This window comes from Mobula birostris, chromosome 25 (genome assembly GCF_030028105.1).
Source record: "Mobula birostris isolate sMobBir1 chromosome 25, sMobBir1.hap1, whole genome shotgun sequence".
NCBI lineage: Eukaryota > Metazoa > Chordata > Chondrichthyes > Myliobatiformes > Myliobatidae > Mobula > Mobula birostris.
The window spans coordinates 59,636,956-59,664,394 of NC_092394.1; the positions used below are offsets into that span (position 1 = coordinate 59,636,956).

The following is a 27,439-nucleotide window of genomic DNA, read 5'->3' on the forward strand; positions in this document are numbered from 1 at the left end:
GTTTGGGGGGTTTGGGTTATATGGGGAGGTGGTTGGGGTGGTTTGGGTTATATGGGGAGGTGTTTGGGGTGTTTGGGTTACATGGGGAGGTGTTTGAGGGGTTTTGGTCGGGGAGGGGTTTGGGGGTTTGGGTTATATGGGGAGGTGTTTGGGGTGTTTGGGTTATATGGGGAGGTGGTTGGAGGGGTTTGGGTTATATGGGGAGGTGTTTGGGGGGTTTGGGTTACATGGGGAGGTGTTTGAGGGGTTTTGGTCGGGGAGGTGTTTGGGGGGTTTGGGTTATATGGGGAGGTGTTCGGGGTGTTTGGGTTATATCGGGAGGTGTTTGGGGGGTTTGGGTTATATGGGGAGGTGTTCGGGGGGGTTTGGGTTATATCGGGAGGTGGTTGGGGGGGTTTGGGTTATATCGGGAGGTGGTTTGGGGGTTTGGGTTATATGGGGAGGTGGTTGGGGTGTTTGGGTTATATGGGGAGGTGTTTGGGGGGTTTGGGTTATATGGGGAGGTGTTCGGGGGGGTTTGGGTTATATGGGGAGGTGGTTGGGGGGTTTGGGTTATATCGGGAGGTGGTTGGGGTGGTTTGGGTTATATGGGGAGGTGTTTGGGGGGTTTGGGTTATATGGGGAGGTGTTCGGGGGTTTGGGTTATATGGGGAGGTGTTTGGGGGTGTTTGGGTTATATGGGGAGGTGTTCGGGGGTTTGGGTTATATGGGGAGGTGTTTGGGGGGGTTTGGGTTATATGGGGAGGTGTTTGGGGGGGTTTGGGTTATATGGGGAGGTGTTTGAGGGGTTTTGGTCGGGGAGGGGTTTGGGGGTTTGGGTTATATGGGGAGGTGTTTGGGGGGGTTTGGGTTATATGGGGAGGTGGTTGGGGTGTTTGGGTTATATGGGGAGGTGTTTGGGGGGTTTGGGTTATATGGGGAGGTGTTCGGGGGGGTTTGGGTTATATGGGGAGGTGTTTGGGGGGTTTGGGTTATATGGGGAGGTGTTCGGGGGGGTTTGGGTTATATGGGGAGGTGTTTGGGGGGGTTTGGGTTATATCGGGAGGGGTTTGGGGGTTTGGGTTATATGGGGAGGTGTTTGGGGTGTTTGGGTTATATGGGGAGGTGTTTGGAGGTGTTTGGGTTATATGGGGAGGTGGTCGGGGGGGTTTGGGTTATATCGGGAGGTGGTTGGGGGGGTTTGGGTTATATGGGGAGGTGTTCGGGGGTTTGGGTTATATGGGGAGGTGTTCGGGGGTTTGGGTTATATGGGGAGGTGTTTGGGGGGTTTGGGTTATATGGGGAGGTGTTCGGGGGGGTTTGGGTTATATGGGGAGGTGTTTGGGGGGTTTGGGTTATATGGGGAGGTGTTCGGGGGGGGTTGGGTTATATGGGGAGGTGTTTGGGGGGGTTTGGGTTATATCGGGAGGGGTTTGGGGGTTTGGGTTATATGGGGAGGTGTTTGGGGTGTTTGGGTTATATGGGGAGGTGTTTGGAGGTGTTTGGGTTATATGGGGAGGTGGTCGGGGGGGGTTTGGGTTATATCGGGAGGTGGTTGGGGGGGTTTGGGTTATATCGGGAGGTGTTCGGGGGGGTTTGGGTTATATGGGGAGGTGGTTGGGGGGTTTGGGTTACATGGGGAGGTGTTTGAGGGGTTTTGCTCGGGGAGGGGTTTGGGGGTTTGGGTTATATGGGGAGGTGGTTGGGGGGTTTGGGTTACATGGGGAGGTGTTTGAGGGGTTTTGGTCGGGGAGGGGTTCGGGTGTTTGGGTTATATGGGGAGATGTTTGGGGTGGTTTGGGTTACATGGGGAGGTGTTTGAGGGGTTTTGGTCGGGGAGGGGTTTGGGGGTTTGGGTTATATCGGGAGGTGGTTGGGGGGGTTTGGGTTATATGGGGAGGTGGTTGGGGGGTTTGGGTTAAATGGGGAGGTGTTTGGGGTGTTTGGGTTATATGGGGAGGTGTTTGGGGGGTTTGGGTTATATGGCGAGGTATTTGGGGTGTTTGGGTTATATGGGGAGATGTTTGGGGTGTTTGGGTTATATGGGGAGGGGTTTGGGGGTTTGGGTTATATCGGGAGGTGTTTGAGGGGTTTTGGTCGGGGAGGGGTTTGGGGGTTTGGGTTATATGGGGAGGTGTTCGGGGGGGTTTGGGTTATATGGGGAGGTGGTTGGGGGGTTTGGGTTATATGGGGAGGGGTTTGGGGGTTTGGGTTATATCGGGAGGTGTTTGAGGGGTTTTGGTCGGGGAGGGGTTTGGGGGTTTGGGTTATATGGGGAGGTGTTTGGGGGGGTTTGGGTTATATGGGGAGGTGGTTGGGGGGCATAAATGTGTTATGTGGGGAGGTGATTGGGGGGACTGGGATAAATGGGGAAGAGGTTAGAGGGGGCTGTGTTATATTTCGAGGGGATTTTGCATTAGGTTAATTGGGGATGAATTTGGGAGGTTTGGGTTGTTGGGTAGGAGGTTAGGGGGGGTTGGTTTATTGAGAGAGGAGATTAGAGGGAGTTTGGGGTATAAGGGGAGGAGGTTAGAAGGTTTGGGGTATAAGGGTGGGAGGTTAGTGGGTTTGGGGTATAAGGGGAGGTGGTTAGAGGGTTTTAGGGGAGGAGGTTAGAGGGTGGTTGGGCTATAAGGGGAGGTGGTTACAGTGTTTGGGGTATAAGGGGAGGAGGTTAGAGGATTTGGGGATAAGGGGAAGAGGTTAGAGGGTTTGGGGTATAAAGGAAGTTAGAGGATTTGGGGTATAGGGGAGGAGGTTAGAGGGTTTAGGGTATAATGGGAGGAGGTTAGAGGGTTTGGGGTATAAGGGAAGTTTGAGGATTTGGGGTGTAAGGGGAGGAGGTTAGAGGGTTTGGGGTATAAGGGGTGGAGGTTAGAGGGTTTGGGGTATAAGGGAAGTTAGAGGGTTTGGGGTATAAGGGGAGGAGGTTAGAGGGAGGTTGGGGTATAAGGGGAGGAGGTTAGAGGGTTTGGGGTATAAAGGGAGGAGGTTAGAGGGGGGTTGGGGTATAAAGGGAGGAGGTTAGAGGGTTTGGAGTATTAGGGGAGGAGGTTAGAGATTTTGGGGTATAAGGGAAGTTAGAGGGTTTGGGGTATAAGGGGAGTAGGTTAGAGGGTTTGGGGTATAAGGGGAGGAGGTTAGAGGGTTTGGGGTATAAGGGAAGTTTGAGGATTTGGGGTGTAAGGGGAGGAGGTTAGAGGGTTTGGGGTATAAGGGGTGGAGGTTAGAGGGTTTGGGGTATAAGGGGAGGAGGTTAGAGGGTTTGGGGTATAAGGGAAGTTATAGGGTTTGGGGTATAAGGGGAGGAGGTTAGAGGGAGGTTGGGGTATAAGGGGAGGAGGTTAGAGGGTTTGGGGTATAAGGGGAGGAGGTTAGAGGGTTTGGGGTATAAGGGAAGTTAGAGGGTTTGGGGTATAAGGGGAGGAGGTTAGAGGGAGGTTGGGGTATAAGGGGAGGAGGTTAGAGGGTTTGGGGTATAAAGGGAGGAGGTTAGAGGGGGGTTGTGGTATAAAGGGAGGAGGTTAGAGGGTTTGGAGTATTAGGGGAGGAGGTTAGAGAGTTTGGGGTATAAGGGAAGTTAGAGGGTTTGGGGTATAAGGGGAGTAGGTTAGAGGGTTTGGGGTATAAAGGGAGGAGGTTAGAGGGTTTGGGGTATAAGGGGAGGTGGTTCGAGGGGGGGAATTCATGGTCTCTCGATTCCACATACACCAAGGCATTACAGCACACACTCTGATATTGTCCACAGTCATACCAGGGCCTGGGGGCACTGGCATGGAGAATCAGAATTTTCCCCTCCCCCTCCCCACTCTCCCTGTCACCTCCCTCCCACTCCCCTTCCCTCTCCTCCCCTCCTCACCCACTCATCTCCCTTCTACTCCCCTTCCCATCCCTTTCTTCCTGTCTACGCCCCTCCTCTCCCTTCCCTCCACTCCCCTTCCCTCTCCTTCCCTCCCCTCCCTTCCATCCCCTCAAAACTCCCCTTCCCTCCCCCCCGCTCCCCTTCCACTAGCTTCCCCGCCCCCTCCCCCTCCCTCCCCATCCACAGGGTGTCACCCGGCCCAGGGATACTGAATTCTAACTTCTGTCTTCAGACAGATCCCACCACCACTTTTTGCCTGCAAATCCTGTGACGTAAACTGAGTTCTGGCTGGGAGTTCCCCCTCAACATGGAGAAGCAGTCCAAGGGTTCGGGCAACACCCTGGTGCTTTGCTAGCTGTGGAGAATGTACTTTAAAAGAGAGCAGGTGCAGGGCAGAGAGCCTTAGACACACTTCAGATGTGTCACTGTGCCCGCCCAGCCCGGTGCCTGGGGAGGGGGCACAGGTCTGGAGTAAACCAGTATGGGATGTTTCAGCGGGCCTGCTGCCGGGTGCGGGGGGGTAGGCAAGGAATGGGTTTGGGAGAGGGATTAGAGGACGGGAACCTCAGTCCCAGTTTCTGACTCCAGGCCGTTCACAGGGAGGGATCAAAACAAGAAATGTCCTTGTTCCACGGGTATTCACAGAATCACTACAATCCTACTGGTGACTCAGGGGATCGGTGTTATGGGAGGGTCACTGTCAAACATGGCCCAGGGCAGGTCTCGGGACAACCCATCCCAGCGTCTCTCACCTTGAGCAGGAAGACTTTCGAAGCATGTGGGCGCAGATTGGTGTGCTGCCAGGCCAGATACTCATCCACACGGGACCTCAGCTGGAGCTCAGAGGGGTACCAGTGGTTGGGGGTCTGGTATTTACCAGCCAGGTACTTCAGGATGGCCACACTGGGGTGGGGTGGGGGAGGTGAGAGATGGGAATAGTGAACCCACTGCACGTGGACAGTGCAAGGTGAAACTCACCCACCTACTCCACACCTCTCCACCCTCAGCCCTTCCCTCATCCCTCCTCACCTTCCACCCTCAGCCCTCCCCATCTCGTCCCCTCCCCACCTCTTCACCCTCAGCCCTTCCCTCATCCCATCCCTTCATAATCTTCCACCCTCAGCCCTCCCCATCTCATCCCTTCCCCACCTTCCACCCTCAGCCCTCCCAATCTCGTCCCTTCCCCACCTTCCACCCTCGGCCCTCCCCCTCATCCACTCCACACCTTGTTCCCTCCCCACCTTCCACCCTCAGCCCTCCCCCTCATCCCCTCTCCACCTTCCACCCTCGGCCCTCCCCCCATCCCCTCCCCACCTCTCCACCCTCAGCCTTCACCCTCTTCCTCCCTCTCATCCCCTCTCCAGCCCATTCTCTCCCGCTCACTTCACCCTGCTGATCTACTCATTCCCTCACCAATCAACCCCTTTCCTGCAAATCACCCCCCTGTCAATTCTTAACCCTACCCCACCTCCTTCCTACCTCTTCCCGTCATCTGTCTTTACCTCCTCATTCCCACCCTACTCTGAAAAAAATCACCTCTCACCCATCCTCCTCTACACCTCCCCCTCACCTTCTCTCTTACCTCTCCTCCACCATCCCCAGTCTTCCCACACCATCTTTCACTGCCTGTCCTCTACAGCCACCCCACAGAGTGTCAGTGGGTCCGGTGCCCGGGGAAAGAGGGCACAGAGACAGGGTAAAACCACCATTCGATGTGTCACTGGGCACGAAGCCCAGGGAGAGGGGGCACAGAGACAGAGTAAAGCCACCATTTGATTTGTCAGTGGGTCCGGTGCCAAAGGATGGATCCAGAACTCGCTTGCCCACAGAAGGTAAAGAGTGGCTGAAGACGGGTTATATTCTGCATGGAGGCCAGTGACCAGTGGTGTGCCTCAGGGATCTGTTCTGGGACCCCTACTCTTTGTGATTTTTATAATGACCTGGATGAGGAAGTGGAGAGATGGGTTAGTAAATTTGCTGATGACACAAAGGTTGGGGGTGTTGTGGATTGTGTGGAGGGCTGTCAGAGGTTACAGTGAGACATCGATAGGATGCAAAACTGGGCTGAGAAATGGCAGATCGAGTTCAACCCAGGTAAGTGTGAGGTGGTTCATTTTGGTAGGTCAAATATAATGGCAGAATATAGTATTAATGGTAAGACTCTTGGCAGTGTGGAGGATCAGAGGAATCTTGGAGTCCGAGTCCATAGGACACTCAAAGCTTTCATCAACCGTGGGATTGAGTTCAAGAGTCGGGAGGTAATATTACAGCTATGTAGGACCCTGGTCAGACCCCACTTGGAGGTCTGGGAAAAAAACCTCTGACTATCCACACGATCAATGCCTCTCATCATCTTATACTCCTCTATCAGGTCACCTCTCATCCTCCAACGCTCCAAGGAGAAAAGGCCGAGTTCACTCAACCTATTCTCATAGGGCATGCTCCCCAATCCAGGCAACATCCTTGTAAATCTCTTCTGCACCCTTTCTATAGTTTCCACATCTTTCCAATAGTGAGGCGACCACAGTACTCCAAGTGGGATCTGACCAGGGTCCTATATATCTGCAACATTACTTCTCAGCTCTTAAACTCAATCCCACGGTTAATGAAGTCCAATACATTGTATAGTCAGAGGCTTTCTCCCAGGGCTAAAATGGCTAACATGAGAGGGCACAGTTTTAAGGTGCTTGGAAGTAGGTACAGAGGGGATGTCAGGGGTAAGTTTTATTAAGATTCTGCAGATCCTGCAAATACAGAGCATCACACACAAATCTTGGAGGAACTCAGCAGGTCAGGCAGTGTCAATGGATGTTGGGCAAACAGTCAACATTTCAGGCTGAGTCCATTCGTCTGGACTTTTCCCACTTTTCCAATTCTGTAGAAGAGTCCCTGGCCCTAAACATTGACCCAGTTTCTTTCCCCATATGTGCTGCCTGATCTGCTGAGTATTTCCAGAATTTTCTGTTTTGTTTTCTAGTTTCCAGCATCTGCAATATTTTTCTGCAGTTGAATGCCCTCTCTCTCCCTGACATACCTCATGTACCGATCCCCTCCTGCTGAAGAGGATTGTAAGGAAATATTTAAATGTGATGCCCCCTTGGTGTATGCTAAAAAAACAATGGAAGTATGTAAAACAAAATGGTGTTAGCCTGGAGTGGGGAAGTTCAAGAGAACCAGTCCACAACAATGTTTTTAGAAAGTTACGGGAGTACAAGCCTTCAGCCATGATTATGGATAATGGTAAAAAATGTGTTTGTCTGGGGAAGGTGAGATCATTCTGTGGGTGCAGGAACCAAATACAAGTGAACTTTATGGGAAATTACTTGTGTGGGGGCTTGAAGGGTATAAAAGGGGGCAAAGGGAGGGGGAGGGGAGGGGGAGAGGGGAGGAAGGGGAGGGAGGGGAGACGGGGGAGAAGAATCATCTCTTAGGACTAGTGTTAGAGCTAAAGTTAAAGATAGGGACATGTACATATGTCAAGAGATAGAGAGTACATCGAGAGAGAGAGAGAGGAAGCTACATGCAAGTTTGTCAGAATTCTGCAGATCAGCTTGTCTGGTGGATGATAAACAAGCAATTCAGCCATTGAGTCTGTTCTGCCATTTTATCATGGTGGATCCATTTTCCCTTTCAAACTCATTCTCCTGCCTTCTCCCCATAACTTTTGACACCCTGTCTAATCAAAACCTATCAACGTCTGCATTAAATACACCCAATAATCTGGCCTCCACAGCTGCCTGTGGCAACGAATTCCACACATTCACCACCCTCTGGCTAAAGAAATTCTACCTCATCTCTGTTCTAAAGGGTCACCCCTCTATTCTGAGGCTGTGTCCTCCGGTTCTAGACTCCACCACTATAAGAAACATCCTCTTCACATCCACTCTCTCTAAGTCTTTCAACATTGAATAAGTTTTAGTGAGATCTCCCCTCATTCTTCGAAATTCCAGTGAGTACAAGTCCAGAGCCATCAAATGTTTCTCATATGATAAACCTTCCATTGCCGGAATCATCCTTGTGAACCTCCTCTGAACCCTCTCCAATGTCAGCCCATCTTTTCTTAGATAAGGGCCAAAACTGCTCACAATACTCCAAATGAGGCCTCACCAGTGCTTTATAAAGCTTCAGCATTACATCTTTGCTTTTATATTCTAGTCCTCTTGAAATGAACCCTAACATCACCAACTCAACCTCCATGTTAACCATAGAACATTACAGAACAGAAACAGGCCTTCTGGCCCTTCTTGGCTGTGCTGAACCATTTTTCCGCTTAGTCCCACTGACCTGCACCTGGACCATATCCCTCCATACACCTCTCATCCATGTACCTGTCCAAGTTTTTCTTAAATGTTAAAAGTGAGCCCGCATTTACCACTTCATCTGGCAGCTCATTCCACACTCCCACCACTCTCTGTCTGAAGAAGCTCCACCCCCAATGTTCCCTTTAAACTTTTCCCCCCTCACTCTTAACCCATGTCCTCTGGTTTTTTTCTCCCCTAGCCTCAGTGGAAAAAGCCTGCTTGTATTCACTCTATCTATACGCATCATAATTTTATATACCTCTATCAAATCTCCCCTCATTCTTCTACGCTCCAGGGAATAAAATCCTAACCTATTCAACCTTTCTCTGTAACTGAGTTTCTCAAGTCCCGGCAACATCCTTGTAAACCTTCTCTGCACTCTTTCAACCTTATTTATATCCTTCCTGTAATCTGGTGACCAAAATTGCACACAATATTCCAGATTCGGCCTCACCAATGCCTTATACAACCTCATCATAACATTCCAACTCTTATACTCAATACTTTGATTTATAAAGGCCAAAGTACCAAAAGCTCTCTTTACGACCCTATCTACCTGTGACGCCACTCTTAGGGAATTTTGTATCTGTATTCCCAGATCCCTCTGTTCTACTGCATTCCTCAGTGTCCTACCATTTACCTTGTATGTTCTACCTTGGTTTGTCCTTCCAAAGTGCAATACCTCACACTTGCCTGTATTAAACTCCATCTGCCATTTTTCAGCCCATTTTTCCAGCTGGTCCAAATTCCTCTGCAAGCTTTGGAAACCTTTGAGTCCTGCATAAGGACTCCCAAATCCCTTGGTACCTTGGATTTTTGAATTTTCTGCCCGTTTAGAAAATAGTCTACATCTTTATTCCTTCTACCAAAGTGCATGACCATACACTTCCCTTCCATCTGCCACTTTGCCCATTCTCCTCATCTGTCCAAGTCCTGTGGCTCCTTGCTTCCTCAACACTACCTGCAGTCCACCTAACTTCGTATCATCCGCAAACTTGGCAACAAAGCCATCAACTCTGCCATCCAAGTCATTGATATAGAAAGATAGAAACATAGAAAATAGGTGCAGGAGTAGGCCATTCGGCCCTTCAAGCCTGCACCACCATTCAGTATGATCATGGCTGATCATCCAACTCAGAACCCTGTACCAGCCTTCTCTTCATACCCGCTGATCCCTTTAGCCTTATCTAACTCCCTCTTAAGTATAGCCAAAGAACTGGCCTCAACTGTTTCCTGTGGCAGAGAATTCCACAGATTCACCAGTCTCTGTGTGAAGAAGTTTTTCCTCATCTTGGTTCTAAAAGGCTTCCCCTTTATCCTCAAACTGTGACCCCTCGTTCTGGACTTCCCCAACATCGGGAACAATCTTCCTGCATCTAGCCTGTCCAATTCCTTTAGAATTTTATATGTTTCAATCCGATCTCCCCTCAATCTTCTAAATTCCAGAGAGTATAAGCCTAGTCGATCCAGTCTTTCTTCATATGAAAGTTCTGCCGTCCCAGGAATCAATCTGGTGAACCTTCTTTGTACTCCCTCTATGGCAAGAATGTCTTTCCTCAGATTAGGGGACCAAAACTGCACACAATACTCTAGGTGTGGTCTCACCAAGACCTTGTATAACCGCAGTAGTACCTCCCTGCTCCTGTACTCGAATCCTCTTGCTATGAATGCCAGCATACGATTCACCTTTTTCACCGCCTGCTGTACCTGCATGCCCACTTTCAATGACTGGTGTATAATGACACCCAGGTCTCGTTGCACCTCCCCTTTTCTTAATCAGCCACCATTCAGATAATAATCTGTTTTCCTGTTCTTGCCACCAAAGCGGATAACCTCACATTTATCCACGTTAAATTATATGATGTAAAAAAGAAGCAGTCCCAATACAGACCTCTGTGGAACACTACTAGTCAGTGGCAGCCAACCAGAAAAGGCCCCCATTATTCCCATTCTTTAACTTCTGCCAATCAGTCAATGCTCTATCCATTTTAGTATCTTTCCTGTAATACCATGCGCTCTTAACTTATTAAGCCTACTCATGTGTAGCACCTTGTCAAAGGCCATCTGAAAATCCAAGTACACAACATCCACTGATTCTGCTTGTTATTTCTTCAAAGATTTCCAACAGATTTGTCAGGCAATATTTTCCCTTGAAGAAACTGTCTTGACTTTGGCCTATTTTATCATGTGCCTCCAAGCACCCTGAGACCTCATCTTTAACAATCGACTCCAACATCTTCTCAACCACTGGGGTCAGGCTCACTGGCAGAAAATTTCCTTTCTTTCTGCCTCTCTCCCTTCTTGAAGTGTGGAGTGACATTCTGTAATTTTGCAGTCTTCATAAACCATTCCTTTCTGATTTGCATGTCTTATATAGCTCTTTTGGATCGGGACAATAGAGCAGCGTGGGAGCTGAATTCTGAAGGAAGGCAGTTTTTAAAAAAAACTTCTTCGAGTGCAAGAAGGACGAGACTGCGCAGGCACGTGACGTAACAGGACAGCGTGGAGAGTTTAAAAAGGAGACCCCCCCCCCCCATACAGCGGGCAGCTGTCGGAGCGGGCAGCAGAGTGAGTGGTAGAGAAAGTACTCAGGAAGCCGAATAGTCTAAAGGTAGATAAATCTCTCAGACCAGATGGAATGCACCCTCGTGTTCTGAAGGAAGTAGCTGTGGAGATTGCAGAGGCATTAACGATGATCTTTCAAAGGTCGATAGATTCTGGCATGGTTCCGGAGGACTGGAAGATTGCAAATGTCACTCTGCTATTTAAGAAGGGGGCAAGGAAGCAAAAAGGAAATTATAGACCTGTTAGCTTGACATCGGTGGTTGGGAAGTTGTTGGAGTCGATTGTCAAGGATGAGTTTACAGAGTACCTGGAGGCATATGACAAGATAGGCAGAACTCAGCATGGATTCCTTAAAGAGAAATCCAGCCTGACAAACCTATTACAATGTTTTGAGGAAATTACAAGTAGGCTAGACAAGGGAGATGCAGTGGATGTTATATATTTGGATTTTCAGAAGGCTTTTGACAAGGTGCCACACATAAGGCTAGTTAACAAGATAAGAGCCCATGGAATTACGGGAAAGTTACATACGTGGATAGAGTGTTGGCTGATTGGCAGGAAACAGAGAGTGGGAATAAAGGGATCCGATTCTGGTTGGCTGCCGGTTACCAGTGGTGTTCCACAGGGGTCCGTGTTGGGGCCACTTCTTTTTACGTTGTACATCAACAATTTGGATTATGGAATAGCTGGCTTTGTGGCTAAGTTTGCTGATGATACGAAGATAGGTGGAGGGGCCGGTAGTGCTGAGGAAACAGAGAGTCTGCAGAGAGACTTGGATAGATTGGAAGAATGGGCAGAGAAGTGGCAAATGAAATACAATGTTGGAAAGTGTGTGGTTATGCACTTTGGCAGAAGAAATAAATCGGCAGACTATTATTTAAATGGGGAGAGAATTCAAAGTTCTGAGATGCAACGGGACTTGGGGGTCCTCGTACAGAATACCCTCAAAGTTAACCTCCAGGTTGAGTCGGTGGTGAAGAAGGCGAATGCAATGTTGGCATTCATTTCTAGAGGAATAGAGTATAGGAGCAGGGATGTGATGTTGAGGCTCTATAAGGCCCTGGTGAGACCTCACTTGGAGCACTGTGGGTAGTTTTGGTCTCTTTATGTAAAAAAGGATGTGCTGACATTGGAGAGGGTACAGAGAAGATTCACTAGAATGATGCCGGGAATGAGAGGGTTAACGTATGAGGAATGTTTGTCCACTCTTGGACTGTATTCCTTGGCGTTTAGAAGAATGAGGGGGGACCTCATAGAAACATTTTGAATGTTGAAAGTCATGGACAGAGTGGATGTGGCAAAGTTGTTTCCCATGATGGGGGAGTCTAGTACGAGAGGGCATGACTTAAGGATTGAAGGGCGCCCATTCAGAACAGAAATGCGAAGCAATTTTTTTAGTCAGAGGGTGGTGAACCTATGGAATTTGTTGCCACGGGCAGCAGTGGAAGCCAAGTCATTGGGTATATTTAAGGCAGAGATTGATAGGTATCTGAGTAGCCAGGGCATTAAAGGTTGGGGTGAGAAGGTGGGGGAGTGGGACTAAATGGGAGAACGGATCAGCTCATGATAAAATGACTGACTTCCGCTTCTTTGTCTTATGGTCTTATGGTCTAATAAAGTGATTTAACATGTGCCCAGAGTCCCCTTCATTTGCGAATACATACGCGATGCATATTGCTGAATCAGGAAGGAACACAGAATGAATTCTAAAATAATTCTCATTACACGGTTTCTGTTCCGTCCAGAGGGTCCCTATGTACCTATGGAAAATACTGAAAGGCCTGTATAGAGTTGTTGCTGCACACAGTGTGGAGGCCAAGCCACTGGGTATATTTAAAGCAGAGGTTGATCGGTTCATAACGAGTAAGAGTGCCAAATGTTACAGGGAGAGTAGGGTTGAGAGGGAAAACAAATCAGCCACAATGAAATGACAGAGCAGAGATGGTGGACTGAATGGCCTAATTCTGCTCCTGTATCTCATGGTCTTATGGTTTCACAAAACTCAAATATTTCAACACGTCTTCTGCCAGTTTCCATCCTGCTCTCGGTGTCACCTGGTCCACACCAGACTCTTCTCTTTCTCAGCTTCAGTAGATGGCAGAGACACTCAGAGTCCCAGGCTGGAAATGTCAAATACTAGAGTGCACAGCTTTAAGCCGAGAGGGGCTAAGTTTAAAGGAGAAGTGTAGGACGTGTTTTTCTACACAAAGGACAGTGGGTGCCTGGAGGAGGTGGTGGAGGTAGGTATAATCGGTGTGTGGAAGAGGCATTGAGACTGTCACGTGAATGGGCTGGGAATGGAGGAACACAGACTATGTGCTGGCATCCAGACGCCAATGCATCCCGGACCAGTGCCTAGGTGATGCCTTTCTTTATCCTTACCCTTTTCCCTTCGACAACAATTGACAGGAATCTCAACCCTGTCTGCTGCAGTTGCCACACCTTTGCCTTCGCCCTCCCTCCTTCTAACAGAGTGAGGACAAGGCTTCCCTTGTCTCAGCCTCTGTGTCTAATGGCTCACCTGCATGATTTCTGTCACCGGAGGATGAGGGCTGACCTGATAAAATGATGAGAGGCATTGATCGTGTGGATGTCAGAGGCTTTTTCCCAGGGCTGAAATGGCCAGCACGAGAGGGCACAGTTTTAAGGTGCTTGGAAGCGGGTACAGAGGAGATGTCAAGGGTAGGTTTTTCACTCAGAGAGGTGAGTGCGTGGAATGGGCTGCCGGCGATGGTGGTGGAGGCGGATATGATAGGGTCTTTTAATAAACTCCTGGATAGGTACATGGAGCTTAGAAAAATAGAGGGCTATCGGTAACCCTAGGTAATTTCTAAAGTAAGTACGTGTTCGACACAGCTTTGTGGGCCGAAGGGCCTGTATTGTGCTTTAGGCTTTCTATGTTTCTATGTTTTCCACTGAGATGATATCACCATACACACCTTCCTCTCCCCTGTCAGTACTCAACAAATGGAACCTCTATTTTCTGAGCAGATTAAGGAGGTTCAGCTGGTCAGTGAATGCTCTAACAAACTTTTACAGATGTCCTGTTGAAAGCATCCCAGCAGTATGAAATAGCAGTTTGAAAACATGGAAACACAAGAAACTGGAGGACTCAGCCCAAAACCTCATGGACACATCCCTCCCTACATCCCTCCACTCCCCTCCCAAGACCCCCTCCCCATATCCCCCACTTCCTCACATCCCCCCCTCTCCATATCCCCCTCCCCACATCGCTCCCTTCCTCACATCCCTCCCCTCCCCACATCCCCCCTCACATCCCTCCCCTCCCATCCCTCCCCTCCTCAACATCCCTCCCCTCCCTACATCCCTCCCCTCCCCTCCCCACATCACTCCCCTCAACATCCCTCCCCACATTCCCCCTCACATCCCTCCCCTCCCCACATCCCCCCCTCACATCCCTCCCCTCCCATCGCCCCTCACATCCCTCCCCTCCTCAACATCCCTCCCCTCCCTACATCCCTCCCCTCCCTACATCCCTCCCCTCCCCACATCACTCCCCTCAACATCCCTCCCCACATTCCCCCTCACATCCCTCCCCTCTCCACATTCCTCCCCTCCTCACAATCCTTTCACATCCCTTCCCTCCCCACATCCCCCCTTCACATCCCTCCCCTCCTCATATCACCCACATCCCTCCCCTCCTCACATCCTTCCTCAACATCCCTCCTCTCCCCACATCCCTCTCCTCCCCACATCCCTCCCCTCCTCACATCCCCCCACATCTCTCCCCTCTTCACATCCCTCAACATCCCTCCACTCCCCATATCCCTCCCCTCCCCACATCCCGCCCCTCCCCACATCCCCCTCACATCCCTATCTTCCTCACGTCCCTCCCCTCATGTCCCTGCCTTCCCCACGTCCCTCCCCCCCATGTCCCTCCCTTCCTCACGTCCCTCCCCTCCCACATCTCTCCCCTCCTCACATCCCCCCACATCCCTCCCCTCCCCACATCCCTCCCCTTCTCGCATTCCTCCCCTCCCCACATCCCTCCCCCTCACATCCCCCCACATCCCTCCCCTCCTCACATCCCTCCTCAACATCCCTCACCTCCCCACATCCCCCTCCCTCCTCACGTCCCTCCCTTCCCAACATCCCTCCCCTCCCCACAGCCCAGCTCTCTCAGAGGGACTGTCCTTACTGCAACTTCCTCATCTGCCCAGACCCCTCAATTCCAGCCTGTGCCCCCTGCAGCCTATCCCCTCCCACACAGCCAGACCCCTCCCGACAGCCAGACCCCTCCACACAGCCAGACCCCTCCACACAGCCAGACCCCTCCCAACAGCCAGACCCCTCCACACAGCCAGACCCCTCCACACAGCCAGAGCCTTCCTGACAGCCCGGCTCTCTCAGTGGTTGCAGAACACTGCAGATGTCATAGAAGCCATAGTTTACCCACCTCTCAGTCAGCACAAAGTCCACATCCTTTATAACTGGCACCTTTCCCAAGGGGTTGATTTTCTGGAATTCTGCAGAGTACTGTTCTCCTGTGTAGAAACATATGGCTTCAGGGCACTTTGTGTCAGGTCCTGTCTCTCCCCAATCATGCTCATTCACCCTGGTTCGTGTGTGTGTCAGTGTATGCATGTGTGTGTGTGTGAGTGTGTGTGTGTGTGTGAGTATACGCATGTGTGTGTGTGTGAGTGTGTGTGCCTGTGTGTGTGTGTGTGTGTGTGTGTGTGTGTGTGTGTGTGTGCGTGCGCATGTGTATGTGAGTGTGCGTGTGTGTCTGTGTGAGTTTCTGTGTGTGTATGTTTTTGTGTTGGTATTTCTGTGTGTGTGCGAGTTTGTGTGTGTATGTGAATGAATGTGTGCACTGCGTGTGAGTGTGCATGTTAGTATAATTGTGTGAGTGTTTGTGTTTATATGTCTGTGTGTGTGCATCTGTATGTATCTGTGTGTGTGTATGGTTTTTGTGTGTGTGCGTGAGTTTGTGAGTGTGTATATGCGAGTGAGTGTGTGCACGCATGTATGTGAGTGTGTGTGTGTAGTATGTGTCTCTGTGTGTTTGTGAGTGTGTGTGTGTGCAAGTATGTGTGAGCGTGCATGTTAGTATGCATGTGTGTTTGTGCGTGTGTGTGTGTGTGTGTGTGTTTGTCTATGTGTGTCTGTGTGTGTGTGTGTGTCTATATGTGTCTGTGTGTATGTTTTTGTGTTGGTATTTTTGTGTGTGTGTGCATGAGTTTGTGAGTGTACGTGAGTGAGTGCGCGTGTGCGTGTGCGTGTGTGTGTGTGCGTGTCTCTGTGTGTGTCTGTGTGAGTATATATGTTTTTGTTTTGTGTTGGTAGTTTTGCCTGAGTGTGTATGTGTGAGTGTACGTGAATGAGTGTGTGTGTGTGTGTGTGTATCTGTGTGTGTGTGTGTGTGTGTGTGTGTGTGTGTGTGTGTGTGTATCTGTGTGTGTGTATTTGTGTGTGTGTGTGTGTGTATATCTGTGTGTGTGTATTTGTGTGTGTGTGTGTGTGTGTGTGTGTGTGTGTGTGTATACACACAGGGGTGTTCTGGAGGAGGCAGGGTCTATGTAGAGAGGTCATCCGTGGACAATGTGTCTCAGCCCAGGCCTCACTGATCCAGTACGTGTTCTCGGAAAGAGTTAGTGTACATGTGCAGACACAGGTATCTCATGTGGATAGCCTTGGTCTCAGAATGTTCCCAAAGATTCTAGCAACGTTCTACAGAGCATTGCGACTGGTTGTGCTGCTATCCGGTATGGAGAGGCCACTGCACGGGATCGGAAAAAGCTGGTAGCCTCAGTCAGCTCCAGTACGACACACCCTCCCCACCTTTGGAGACATCTTTACAAGGCAATGCTTCGAGAAAGGGACATCCATCTCTAAGGACCATCACCATCCAGGACACGTCATCACTAGCATCAGAGAGGAGATTCAGAAGCAGCTTCTCCCCTCTGCCTTCAGATTTCTAAACAGACCACGAACACTACCCGACTGTTCCTCTCTTTTACTGAGCATTACACTCTGAATTGTAACAGTGATTTTTTATGTACTGCTGCCATAAAACAACACATTTTGCAACATTTGTCAGTGATAATAAAGCTGATTCTGGCTCTGACCACACATGCATCTTCTCTGCTCGTCTACATTGGGGCTGAAATGGGTTATCCAGGGAAGAAAACAAAGGAAAGCTCCCCATGACAGGCACCAGGTGTCCTTCACTACATATCCCTACTTTCTTCAAAGCTTCCATAGATTCAGCATGTCACCTAAAACTTCGACAAATTTATATAAATGCAGAGTGGAGAGTATCCTGACTGGCTGAATACCAAAGGTTACAGAAAGTGATGGATACAGCCCAGTCCATCGTAAGAAACATCCCTCCTCACCATTGAGCACATCTACATGCAGCGCTGTGACAGGAAAGCAGCATCCATTATTCAGGACTCCCACCATACAGGCCATTCTCTTGGTGGGAAGGAGGTCCCACACCACACAGTTCAGGAACAGCTATTACCCTACAACCATCAAGCTCCTGAACCAGCGTCGATAACGTCACTCACCTCAACACTGAACTGATTCCACAAACTACAGACTTCCAAGGGCTCTACAACTCATGTTCTCAGTATTATTTTTTTACTTGAAGTTCAATGTAAATTTATTATCAAAGTACATATACGTCACCATGTTCTACCCTGAGATTCATTTTCTTGTGGGCATTCATAGTAAATACAAAAAAACACAATAGAATCAATGAGAAACTGCACACAGAAACAGACAACAGCCAAGGTGCAAAAGACATCAAATAGTGCAAATACAAAAAGAATAATAATAATTAATTCAATCTGATTACTTACACAGACACCATAAGACCATAAAACATAGGAGAAGAATTAGGCCATCTGGTCCATCCAGTCTGATGCGCCATTCAATCATGTCTGATCCTTTTTTCTCTCCTCCTCAATCCCAGTTCCTGGCCTTCTCCCCGTAACCGTTGAGGCCAGGTCCTATCAATCTCTACCTTATGTACACCCAACGACCTGGCCACCACAGCTGCATGTGGCAACAAATTCCATAAATTCACCACACTTTGGCTAAAGAAATTTCTCTGCATCTGTTTTGAAACGGCGCCCCTCTATTCTGAGGGCGTGCCCTCTTGTCCTAGACTCTCCCACCATGGGAAACACCCTTTTCACATCCACTCTGTCTAGGTAATGATAGAGATCTAGAAAATTATAAGACCAACAGGAATGAGCTTAAGAATGAAATTAGGAGAGCCAGAAGGGGCCATGAGAAGGCCTTGGTGAGCAGAATTAAGGAGAACCCCAAGGCATTCTACAAGTATGTGAACAGCAAGAGGATAAGACATGAGAGAATAGAACCAATCAAGTGTGACAGTGGAAAAGTGTGTATGGAACCGGAGGAGATAGCAGAGATACTTAATGAATACTTTGCTTCAGTATTCACTATGGAAAAGGATCTTGGTGATTTTAGTGATGATTTACAGTGGACTGAAAAGCTTGAGCATATAGACATTAAGAAAGAGGATGTGCTGGAGATTTTGGAAAGCATCAAGTTGGATGTCAGTGGGACCGGACGGGATGTGCCCCAGGCTACAGTGGGAGGTGAGGGAGGAGATTGCTGAGCCTCTGGCAATCATCTTTGCTTCATCAATGGGGGCAGGAGAGGTTCCAGAGGATTGGAGGGTTGCAGATGTTGTTCCCTTATTCAAGAAAGGGGATAGAGATAGCCCAGGAAGTTATAAACCAGTGAGTCTTACTTCAGTTGTTGGTAAATTAATGGAGAAGATCCTGAGAGGCACATTTGGAGAGGTATAATATGATTCGGAATAGTCACCTTGGCTTTGTCAAAGGCAGGTGGTGCCTTACAAGCCTGATTGAATTTTTTGAGGATGTGACTGAACACATTGATGAAGGTAGAGCAGTAGATGTAGTGTATATGGATTTCAGCAAGGCATTTGATAAGGCACCTCATGCCAGGCTTATTGAGAAAGTAAGGAGGCAGGGGATCCAAGGGGACATTGCTCTGTGGATCCAGAATTGGCTTGCCCACAGAAGGCAAAGACTGGTTGTAAACGGGTCATATTCTGCATGGAAGTCAGTGACCAGTGGAGTGCCTCAGGGATCTGATCTGGGACCCCTACTCGTTGTGATTTTTATAAATGACCTGAATGAGGAAGTGGAGGGATGGGTTAATAAATTTGCTGATGACACAAAGGTTGGGGGTGTTGTGGATAGTGTGGAGGGCTGTCAGAGGTTACAGTGGGACATCGATAGGATGCAAAACTGGGCTGAGAAGTGGCAGATGGAGTTCAACCCAGATAATTGTGAGGTAGTTAAGTTTGATAGGTCAAATATGATGACAGAATATAGTATTAATGGTAAGACTCTTGGCAGTGTGGAAGATCAGAGGGATCATGGGGTCCGAGTCCGTAGGACGCTCAAAGCAGCTATGCAGGTTGACTCTGTGGTTAAGAAGGCATACAGTGCATTGGCCTTCATCAACCATGGGATTGAGTTCAAGAGCCAAAAGGTAATTTTACAGCTATATAGGACCCTGGTCAGACCCCACTAGGAGTACTGTGCTCAGTTTTGGTCACCTCAGTACAAGAAGGATGTGGAAACCATCGAAAGGGTGCAGAGGACATTTACAAGGATGTTGCCTGGATTGGGGAGCATGCCTTATGAGAATAGGTTGAGTGAACTTATAAGGCACTGGTTGAAGTGACGGAGGATGAGAGGTGACCTGATAGAGGTGTATAAGATAATGAGAGGCATTGATCGTGTGGATAGTCAGAGGCTTTTTCCCAGGGCTGAAGTGGCTAGCACCAGAGAGCACAGTTTTAAGGTGCTTGGAAGAAGGTACAGAGGAGATGTCAGGGATCATTTTTTTACACAGAGAGTGGTGAGTGCATGGAATGGGCTGCCGACAACAGTGGTGGAGGTGGATACGATAGGGTCTTTGAAGAGACTCTTGGATAGGTACATGAAGCTTAGATAAATAGAGGGCTATGGGTAATTTCTAAAGTAAGTACATGCTCAGCACAGCATTGTGGGCCGAAGGGCCTGTATTGCGCTGTAAGTTTTCTATGTTTCTAGGTCTTCCAACATTCGAAAGGTGTGAATGAGATCCCCCCTTATCCTTCTGAATTCCAGCGAGTACAGACCCAGAGCCATCAAATGTTCCTCGTATGATAACCCTGTCATTCCTGGAATCATCCTTGTGAACCTCCTCTGGACCCTCTCCAATGCCAGCACATCTTTTCGAAGATGAGGGGCCCAAACTGTTCACAATACTCCAGGTGAGGTCTCACCAGTGCCTTATAAAGCCTCAGCATCACATCCCTGCTCTTGTATTCTAGACTTCTTGAAATGAATGCTAACATGGTATTTGCCTCCCTCACCACCAACTCAACCTGCAAGTTAACCTACGCAACACACATCAAAGTTGCTGGTGAACGCAGCAGGCCAGGCAGCATCTCTAGGAAGAGGTACAGTCGACGTTTCGGGCCGAGACCCTTTGTCGAGTTAACATTCAGGTTGTTCTGCACAAGGATTCCCAAGTCACTTTGCAACTCAGATGTTTGGATTTTCTCCCCATTTAGAATATAGTCCACACATTTATTTCTACTACCAATGTGCATGAAGGTGCATTTTCCAACATTATATTTCACTTGCCACTTTCTTGCCCATTCTCCTAATCTGTTTAAGTCCTTTTGCATCCTACCTGTTTCCTCAACATTACCTGTCCCTCCACCAACAAAGCTATTTATTCCATCATCTAAATCATTTATATACAGCATAACACCGATCCCTGCAGAACACCACTAGTCACTGGCAGCCAACCAGAAAAGGATCCTTTTATTCCCACTCTTTAACTTCTGCCAATCAGTCAATGCTCTATCCATTCTAGTATCTTTCCTGTAATACCATGCGCTCTTAACTTGTTAAACAGACTCATGTGTAGCACCTTGTCAAAGGCCTTCTGAAAGTCCAAATATACAACATCCACTACATGTCCTTTATCCATCCTACTTGTAATCTCTTCGAAGAATTCCAACAGGTTCATCAGGCAGGATTTTCCCTGAAAGAAACCATCTTGTCCTGTGTCACCAAGTACTCCATCACCTCATCCTTAACAATTGACTCTAACATCTTCCCAACCACTGAGGTCAGGCTAACTGGTCTATAATTTCCTTTCTGATATCTTCCTCCTTTCTTAAAGAGTGGAGTGACATTTGCAATTTTCCAGTCCTCTGGCAACATGCCAGAGTCCAATGATTTTTGAAAGATCATTTCTAATGCCACCACAATCTCTAACGCTGCCTCTTTCAGAACCCTAGGGTGCAGTTCATCTGGTCCAGGTGACTTATGTACCTTTAGGTCTTTCAGCTTTTTGAGCACCTTCTCTTTTGTCTAACAGTGACTGCACCCACTTCTCTTCCTTCACCCACTACAACATCTGACACACTGCTGGTGTCTTCCACAGTGAAGACTGATGCAAAATACTCATTTAGTTCAGCAGCCAGCTCCTTGTCCCCCATTATTATTTCTTCTGCCTCATTTTCTAGTGGTCCTATATCCACTCTTGTTCCTCTTTTATTTTTTACATACTTGAAAAAACTTGTACTAATCGCTTTGATATTATTTGCTAGCTTGCTTTCATATTTCAGTGTCGGCTGTGGTTGGCTGCTTCCAAGGCATCGTCAAGTTGATGGTGCCTGGAGGTTTATGGCAGGGAGTTTCTCCCTTCTGCTGCCTGCTATCGGGGACTCGAGAGTCGATCAACTCGGGGAGTTTTGAGACTTTACTTACCATGCCCATGGTTTGTTCTTCATCAAATTATGGTATTGCTTTGCACTGCTGTAACTATACGTTATAATTACGTGGTTCTGTCAGTGTTAGTCTTTGGTTTGTCCTGTTTTCTGTGATATCACTCTGGAGAAACATTGTATGTCTTAATGCATGTAGGCATTTCTAAATGACAATAAAAGAGGACTGAGTGTTCTCATAATCTAATCTAATCTAATATTTCATCTTTTCCCTTCTAATGATTTTTTTAGTTGCTCTTTGTAGGTTTTTAAAAGCTTCCCAATCCTCTATCTTCCCATTAAATTTTGCTTTGTTGTATGCCCTCTCTTTTGTTCTTACAATAGCTTTGACTTCCCTTGTCAGCCATGGTTGTACTATTTTACTATTTGAGTATTTCTTTGTTTTTGGAATACGTATTTTAGGTACAGAGGAAATGTCAGGGGTAAGTTTTTTTATGCAGAGAGTTGTGCGTGCATGGAACAGGCTGCTGGCGACGGTGGTGGAAGCGGATACTATAGAGTCTTTTAAGAGACTCCTGGCTAGATACATGGAGCTTAGAAAAACAGAGGGCTATGGGTAACCTGAGTTAATTTCTAAAGTAAGGATATGTTTGGCACAGCATTGTGGGCCGAAGGGCCTGTATTGTGCTGTACGTTTTCTATGTTCTATGTTCTATATCAAGTGGTAAGCACGATCAAGTGGTAAATATCATTCACCAAAATCTTGCTTTAAAATGCAAACTCATAAAAGACAACATGCCTGATCCAGTTTTAGAGTCAGAGTTCTATAAATAGTGGATACCACCCAGTCCATCACGGGTGAAGCACATGAAATGTTCCCACAACCAACGGACTGACTTTCAAGGACTTTTCACCTCATGTTCTTGATATTTATTGCTTACTTATTTGTTTATTATTTTTGTATTCGCACAGTTTGGTGTCTTCTGATTTCTCTGTTGAATGCCCAAGTTGGGCAGTCTTTCATTGATTCTGTTATGGTTATTATTCTATGGATTTATTCAGTATGCCCACATGGTGATATATTTGTGCTTTGATTATTATTACCTTGAACTTTGTCCTGATGGTAATATCCACAACGGGTGTTATCCCAAAGCCACTATGTTAAACAATTAGGCCTACACAGTAATATCTATGTAAATCTGCAGAAAGCCACAACACTAAACACCAGTAGAATCATCTGGAAGTTCCTAGCAATTGAGAAATGAGTGTGCTTGGCTATGCCTGTACCCCAGGTTTTACCAGCTTGAGCTGAGAAAAAATAAAAATACAACCAGAATAACAATAAATTATTGAGAACGTGAGTTTTAAAGTCCTTGAAAGTGAGTCCATAGAGTGAAGGGGACTTAGGAGTGACTGTAGCGAGGTTTACAAAGTCTCGAGGGGCACAGAGAGGCTGTATAGTCACAGCCTTTTCTTCTGTCCAAAGCCAGAAGGCACAGGTTGAATGTGAAAAGGGGAAATATTGAAAGTAAAGCTGAGGAGGTTTTAGAACACAGAACACTACAGCCCAGTCAGGCCCTTTAGCCTATGATGTTGTGCTATCCTTATAACCTACTTGAAGATCAATCTAACCCTTCTCTCCTACATAGCCCTCTATTTTTCTATCATCTAAGGGTTTATTAAATACCTCCAATGAACCTACATTTTCACCGCTGATATTTGGAAGAGAAGATGGTTGGAAAAGCTTTTGGACAGTTGCATAGATATTAAGGTTGAGATTAATTTTATTTACAGACACAGCATGGAAGCTGTGCTGCCATTTACGTCCATGGGACTGGTTTACCCGCACAGCAAGAAGCTGAAGCACCTGGCACAAACCCACGTGGTCCCGGGGAGAACGTACAGACAGTGGGGGCACTGGACCGGTAATAGAAATACACTGCTGTCTAGTTCCATTTGCATGTATTTGGGACTAGCAGCTTGGTCAGCATGGGTGAGTGGCCTCTTTACTTGCAGTATGACACTCTGATAATGATGTAGTGTTAGCAGGAGCAGCCATTCGCCATGGGGGTGGGGGTGGTGGTTCTGTGTGTGTGAGTGCTGTCAGATGAACTGAGATGGCCCAGCTTGGAACTTGTGTTAACAGAGAGGATGTGGACAGATATCACACAGGATGACTGATCGGTGGAATATCAACCGAGCTTTAGATAACAGGGTCACGCTATGTCACATTTTTCTCAGAATCATCTAGGTCAGTGGTCCCCAACCACCGGGCCGCGGACCGGTGCCGGGCCGTAAAGCATGTGCTACCGGGCCACGAGGAAACGATATGATTTGGCCCTCATTCCCTGTCACGCCCACTGTTGAACTTGAATGCACGCGAGGTCATTACCCGCGCATCATCCATGTCAGCGCGGGAAGAAAATCAACTCCTCGAGCTTGCAAGTGACGGCGGGCTGAAAAGTATGTTTGACATAACATCTCTGCCGGCATTCTGGATCAAAGTCAAGGCTAAATATCCTGAGATAGCCACGAAAGCACTGAAAACGTTGCTTCCATTTCCAACATCATATCACTGCGAAGTGGAGTTTTCTGTAATGAATGCAACGAAAACTAAATCGCAGAATAGACTAGACATAAGGAACCCCCTTCGGGTATCGCTGTCTCCCGTCACCCCTCGATAGGACAGTGTTGTTGCAGGAAAACAAGCCCAGGGCTCCTACTTATTCAGCGACATTGGTGTGTTCAATGATTTTATACGTTCATACTGGGAAAATATGTGCTGTGTGTTTCATATCCGAACGTTACTTAAAATGTTATGATGCTATTGACTTACCTATATAACCATATAACAATTACAGCACGGAAACAGGCCATCTCGGCCCTTCTAGTCCGTGCCGAACGCTACTCTCACCTAGTCCCACCGACCTGCACTCGGCCCATAACCCTCCATTCCTTTCCTGTCCATATACCTATCCAATTTTTCTTTAAATGATAATATCGAACCTGATTCTGCCACTTCTAATGGAAGTTCGTTCAACACTTACTTCAAGCTCCCCTGTCCTCCCTTGATAATGGACTTATCACTGTATTCATGCGAGGAAAATATGCGCTGCGTGTTTAATATTAAATTCGTTAGATAACCCCTTTTAGAAACGAAATTGTGTATTAGCCACTTATCACCTATATTCCAGTCGTGATTAACACCCCCCCGAACAGAATCACCAAAAACGGTTTGTAGAAAAAAATCAACACACATCAAAGTTGCTGGTAGAAAAAAATCGGCAGGCACATGCGCGCAGGTCACGCATGCGCACTGGTGACCGCGCAAGGCTTCATGGTCATTGTAGTCTTTCCTTGGGTAAACACATACTTGTCCGTTGGCAACCTCACCCCCCCCCCCCCCGGGTCGGCCGGTCCGCAAGAATATTGTAAATATTAAACCGGTCCGCAGTGCAAAAAAGGTTGGGGACCCCTGATCTAGGTCAGTGTAGATCATGCCTGGAACCTGTGCCCTGGTGGTTTTAGCTGACTGGAGTTTGTGGCAGAATTCCCTACTTCACTTCCGATGTCTTAGTGTAAATAAAAACCCCAATCAGACTGGGGTTTAATTGCCGCCACCGTCTGTCAGGAGTTATGTTCTCCCCGTGACTGCGCGGGCCTCCTCCGCGTTCATCCCACACTCCAATGATGTACAATCAAGGTTAAAAAGTTGCAGGCAAGCTGTGTTGGTGTTGCAAGCGTGGGCTGCCCAGCTCAATCCTCATCGATTTGACTCGACACCAAACAACATCTATACAGTACTGCTAAAACTCTCATGCTCTGTCTGTTTGTGACCTCCAATTATCGACAACGGTGCATTACAACGGCACTTTTTTGGCTAAATCGAATTAAAATGAGCTAACTTACAGAAAGCAGGCAAAGTTCAGTGTTATATATTCGTATAACATTGCTCATTCGCCAAAAATCAACAGGATCGATTTCACCCGAAAGCCGATCGGCCGTCACGCAACAGCCCGACGCATGCGCATGGCCAGCCTCAGCAGCGACACCTACCGGAATAAAAGGGTAGGGCAGCTATATTTCGAGGGGTCACATTCTGCTAATCACCATGGGCATGTGCAGGATTGGGACAGATCTAACTGCCACCCATCAACAAGAGATAATTAAATCTTATTGTAATGACGTACTTCAAGACACCCATAAAACCCTTTGCTGCAATCAAAGGACAGCGGTGACTATATCACACCAAACACATCATCATCAAGAATAATCAGCATCCTTTGGTGTTACTGCTTCGTATCTTCTATCCAGCATTAGGGTAAAAAAAAAGTCAGCCTAATTATGCTGCGTGGAAAGGGAAAGGGGACATTATGGTCAAGAGATACCACCAAACGTTGTCGGGAAGCGGCAAGGAGAGGGAGAGAACAAGAATCGGATGAGGCCAGGGCTGCACGTCTCCAGGATCAAAGAGTCAGCACAAAAAATGATGAGAGAAGAAAGACAGAGGAGGAGAGGCATGCACATCTCCAGGATCAGAGACAAACAACAAACAGAAGAGATGAAGAGACAGGTGATGAAAGGGCTGCAGGTCTCCAGAATGACAACAAGAGGCACAAGGGTGGCAGATAAACCAGAAATGATGCCATCAAAAGTGTCCTTCGTTAAATGAGGAGCAGCTATATTTGCTTTGCTACGCGTCGTTCTTCTTTAATAAACTGAGGTTTTCTACTTCAGTTTCCAAAGCAAAGTGATACCAATAGCATTCAGGAAAATTTAATGTTCATTCTGGTCACATCAGACTGCACTAAGCTTCTCTCAAAGGGTGCCCCAATGAGTCACCCTGTTGTCTAGTATTTCACTGTATGTTTCCATGTATGTAACAAATAAAGCTCACCTTTACTGGCCCTTCGCAGCAGCTAGACTGAAGTTTATCTTCGAAAACTATTCTTACAGGGAGACTGACATAACAGGAGGCTGCTGATACCTTTCTACAGACTGTTCAAAGCTGTATACTCTCTCTCACTCACTCTTTCACACTTTCTCTCTCTCATTCTCACACTCTCCCTCACTTTCTCACTCCCTCACTCTCTCTCACTCTCACTTTCTCTCTATCTCACTCCTTCACTTTCTCTCACTCATTCTCACTCTTACAGTCTCTCACTTTCTCTCAATTTCTCTGTCACTCTATCACACTCTCTCTCTCTCACACACACTTTCTCTCTCTCTCTCTCTCTCTTCCTCTCTCTCTCTTTCTCTCTCTCTCTTTCTCTCTGTCTCTCTCTCCCCCTCCCCCCTCCCCTTCCACCATAGCTCTCCACCCCTCACCACCTCACACACATCAGGTAGATGGATCTTACCCATGATCAACTGCACCTCCTTGTACTCAAAAGGAATGGCATTCTTCTTCAGGAAGATATAGACGGAGCGGCAGGGCTGAGAGCTCAGGTCTCCGTATAGCTGTAGAGCCATGGCAACTTCCTGAATCTCTTCCCCACCCAAACTGATCCCAGGCCTCTCCCACACCTGACCAAAGGCTCCTCCCACACCTGCCCACAGGCCCCTCCCACACCTGCCCACAGAAAAACATTTTCTCAGTCCCTACCCTGTTCAAAGTTCAAAAAAATTCAAACTTTACATTAAACTTTTGTGAAAGTACACATATGTCAACACATACAACCCTGAGATCCTTTTCCTTGTGTGCATACTCAATAAATTCATAATAGAATTATAGCGGTTACTTTACAACAAACCAAAACTACTCTGGGAGACTGAGCTAAGGTACTCAACAATATATGACGCTCTTCCAAGTAATGAACTTCCAAATCGACAAAGATACGTTCCATCCTTTATTACAAAACCAGCAATGACAAACGATCTTATAGCAATAAAATAAACCTAACAAAACTAAATTAGTGATATAGTAATCTTAGTGTACAAATTAGTGTAACTAAGTGTTCTAATTAGCAT

At 47.6% G+C, this 27,439-nt stretch overlaps 1 protein-coding gene across 1 annotated transcript in view; it reads right to left on the reverse strand.

Annotated features, from left to right (window-relative positions):
* Positions 1–26,961, reverse strand: part of LOC140187900 (glutathione S-transferase theta-1-like) — a 114,276-nt gene extending 87,315 nt beyond the window's left edge. Inside the window, exons 1-3 of the mRNA XM_072243738.1 lie at positions 26,830–26,961; positions 15,125–15,212; positions 4,594–4,744 (exon numbers count right to left, since the gene is read on the reverse strand). Coding sequence (XP_072099839.1) covers positions 4,594–4,744; positions 15,125–15,212; positions 26,830–26,941 — 351 coding nt within the window. The 5' untranslated portion in view covers positions 26,942–26,961. The remainder of the gene's footprint in view (positions 1–4,593; positions 4,745–15,124; positions 15,213–26,829) is intronic.
* Positions 26,962–27,439: the final 478 nt, after the last annotated feature.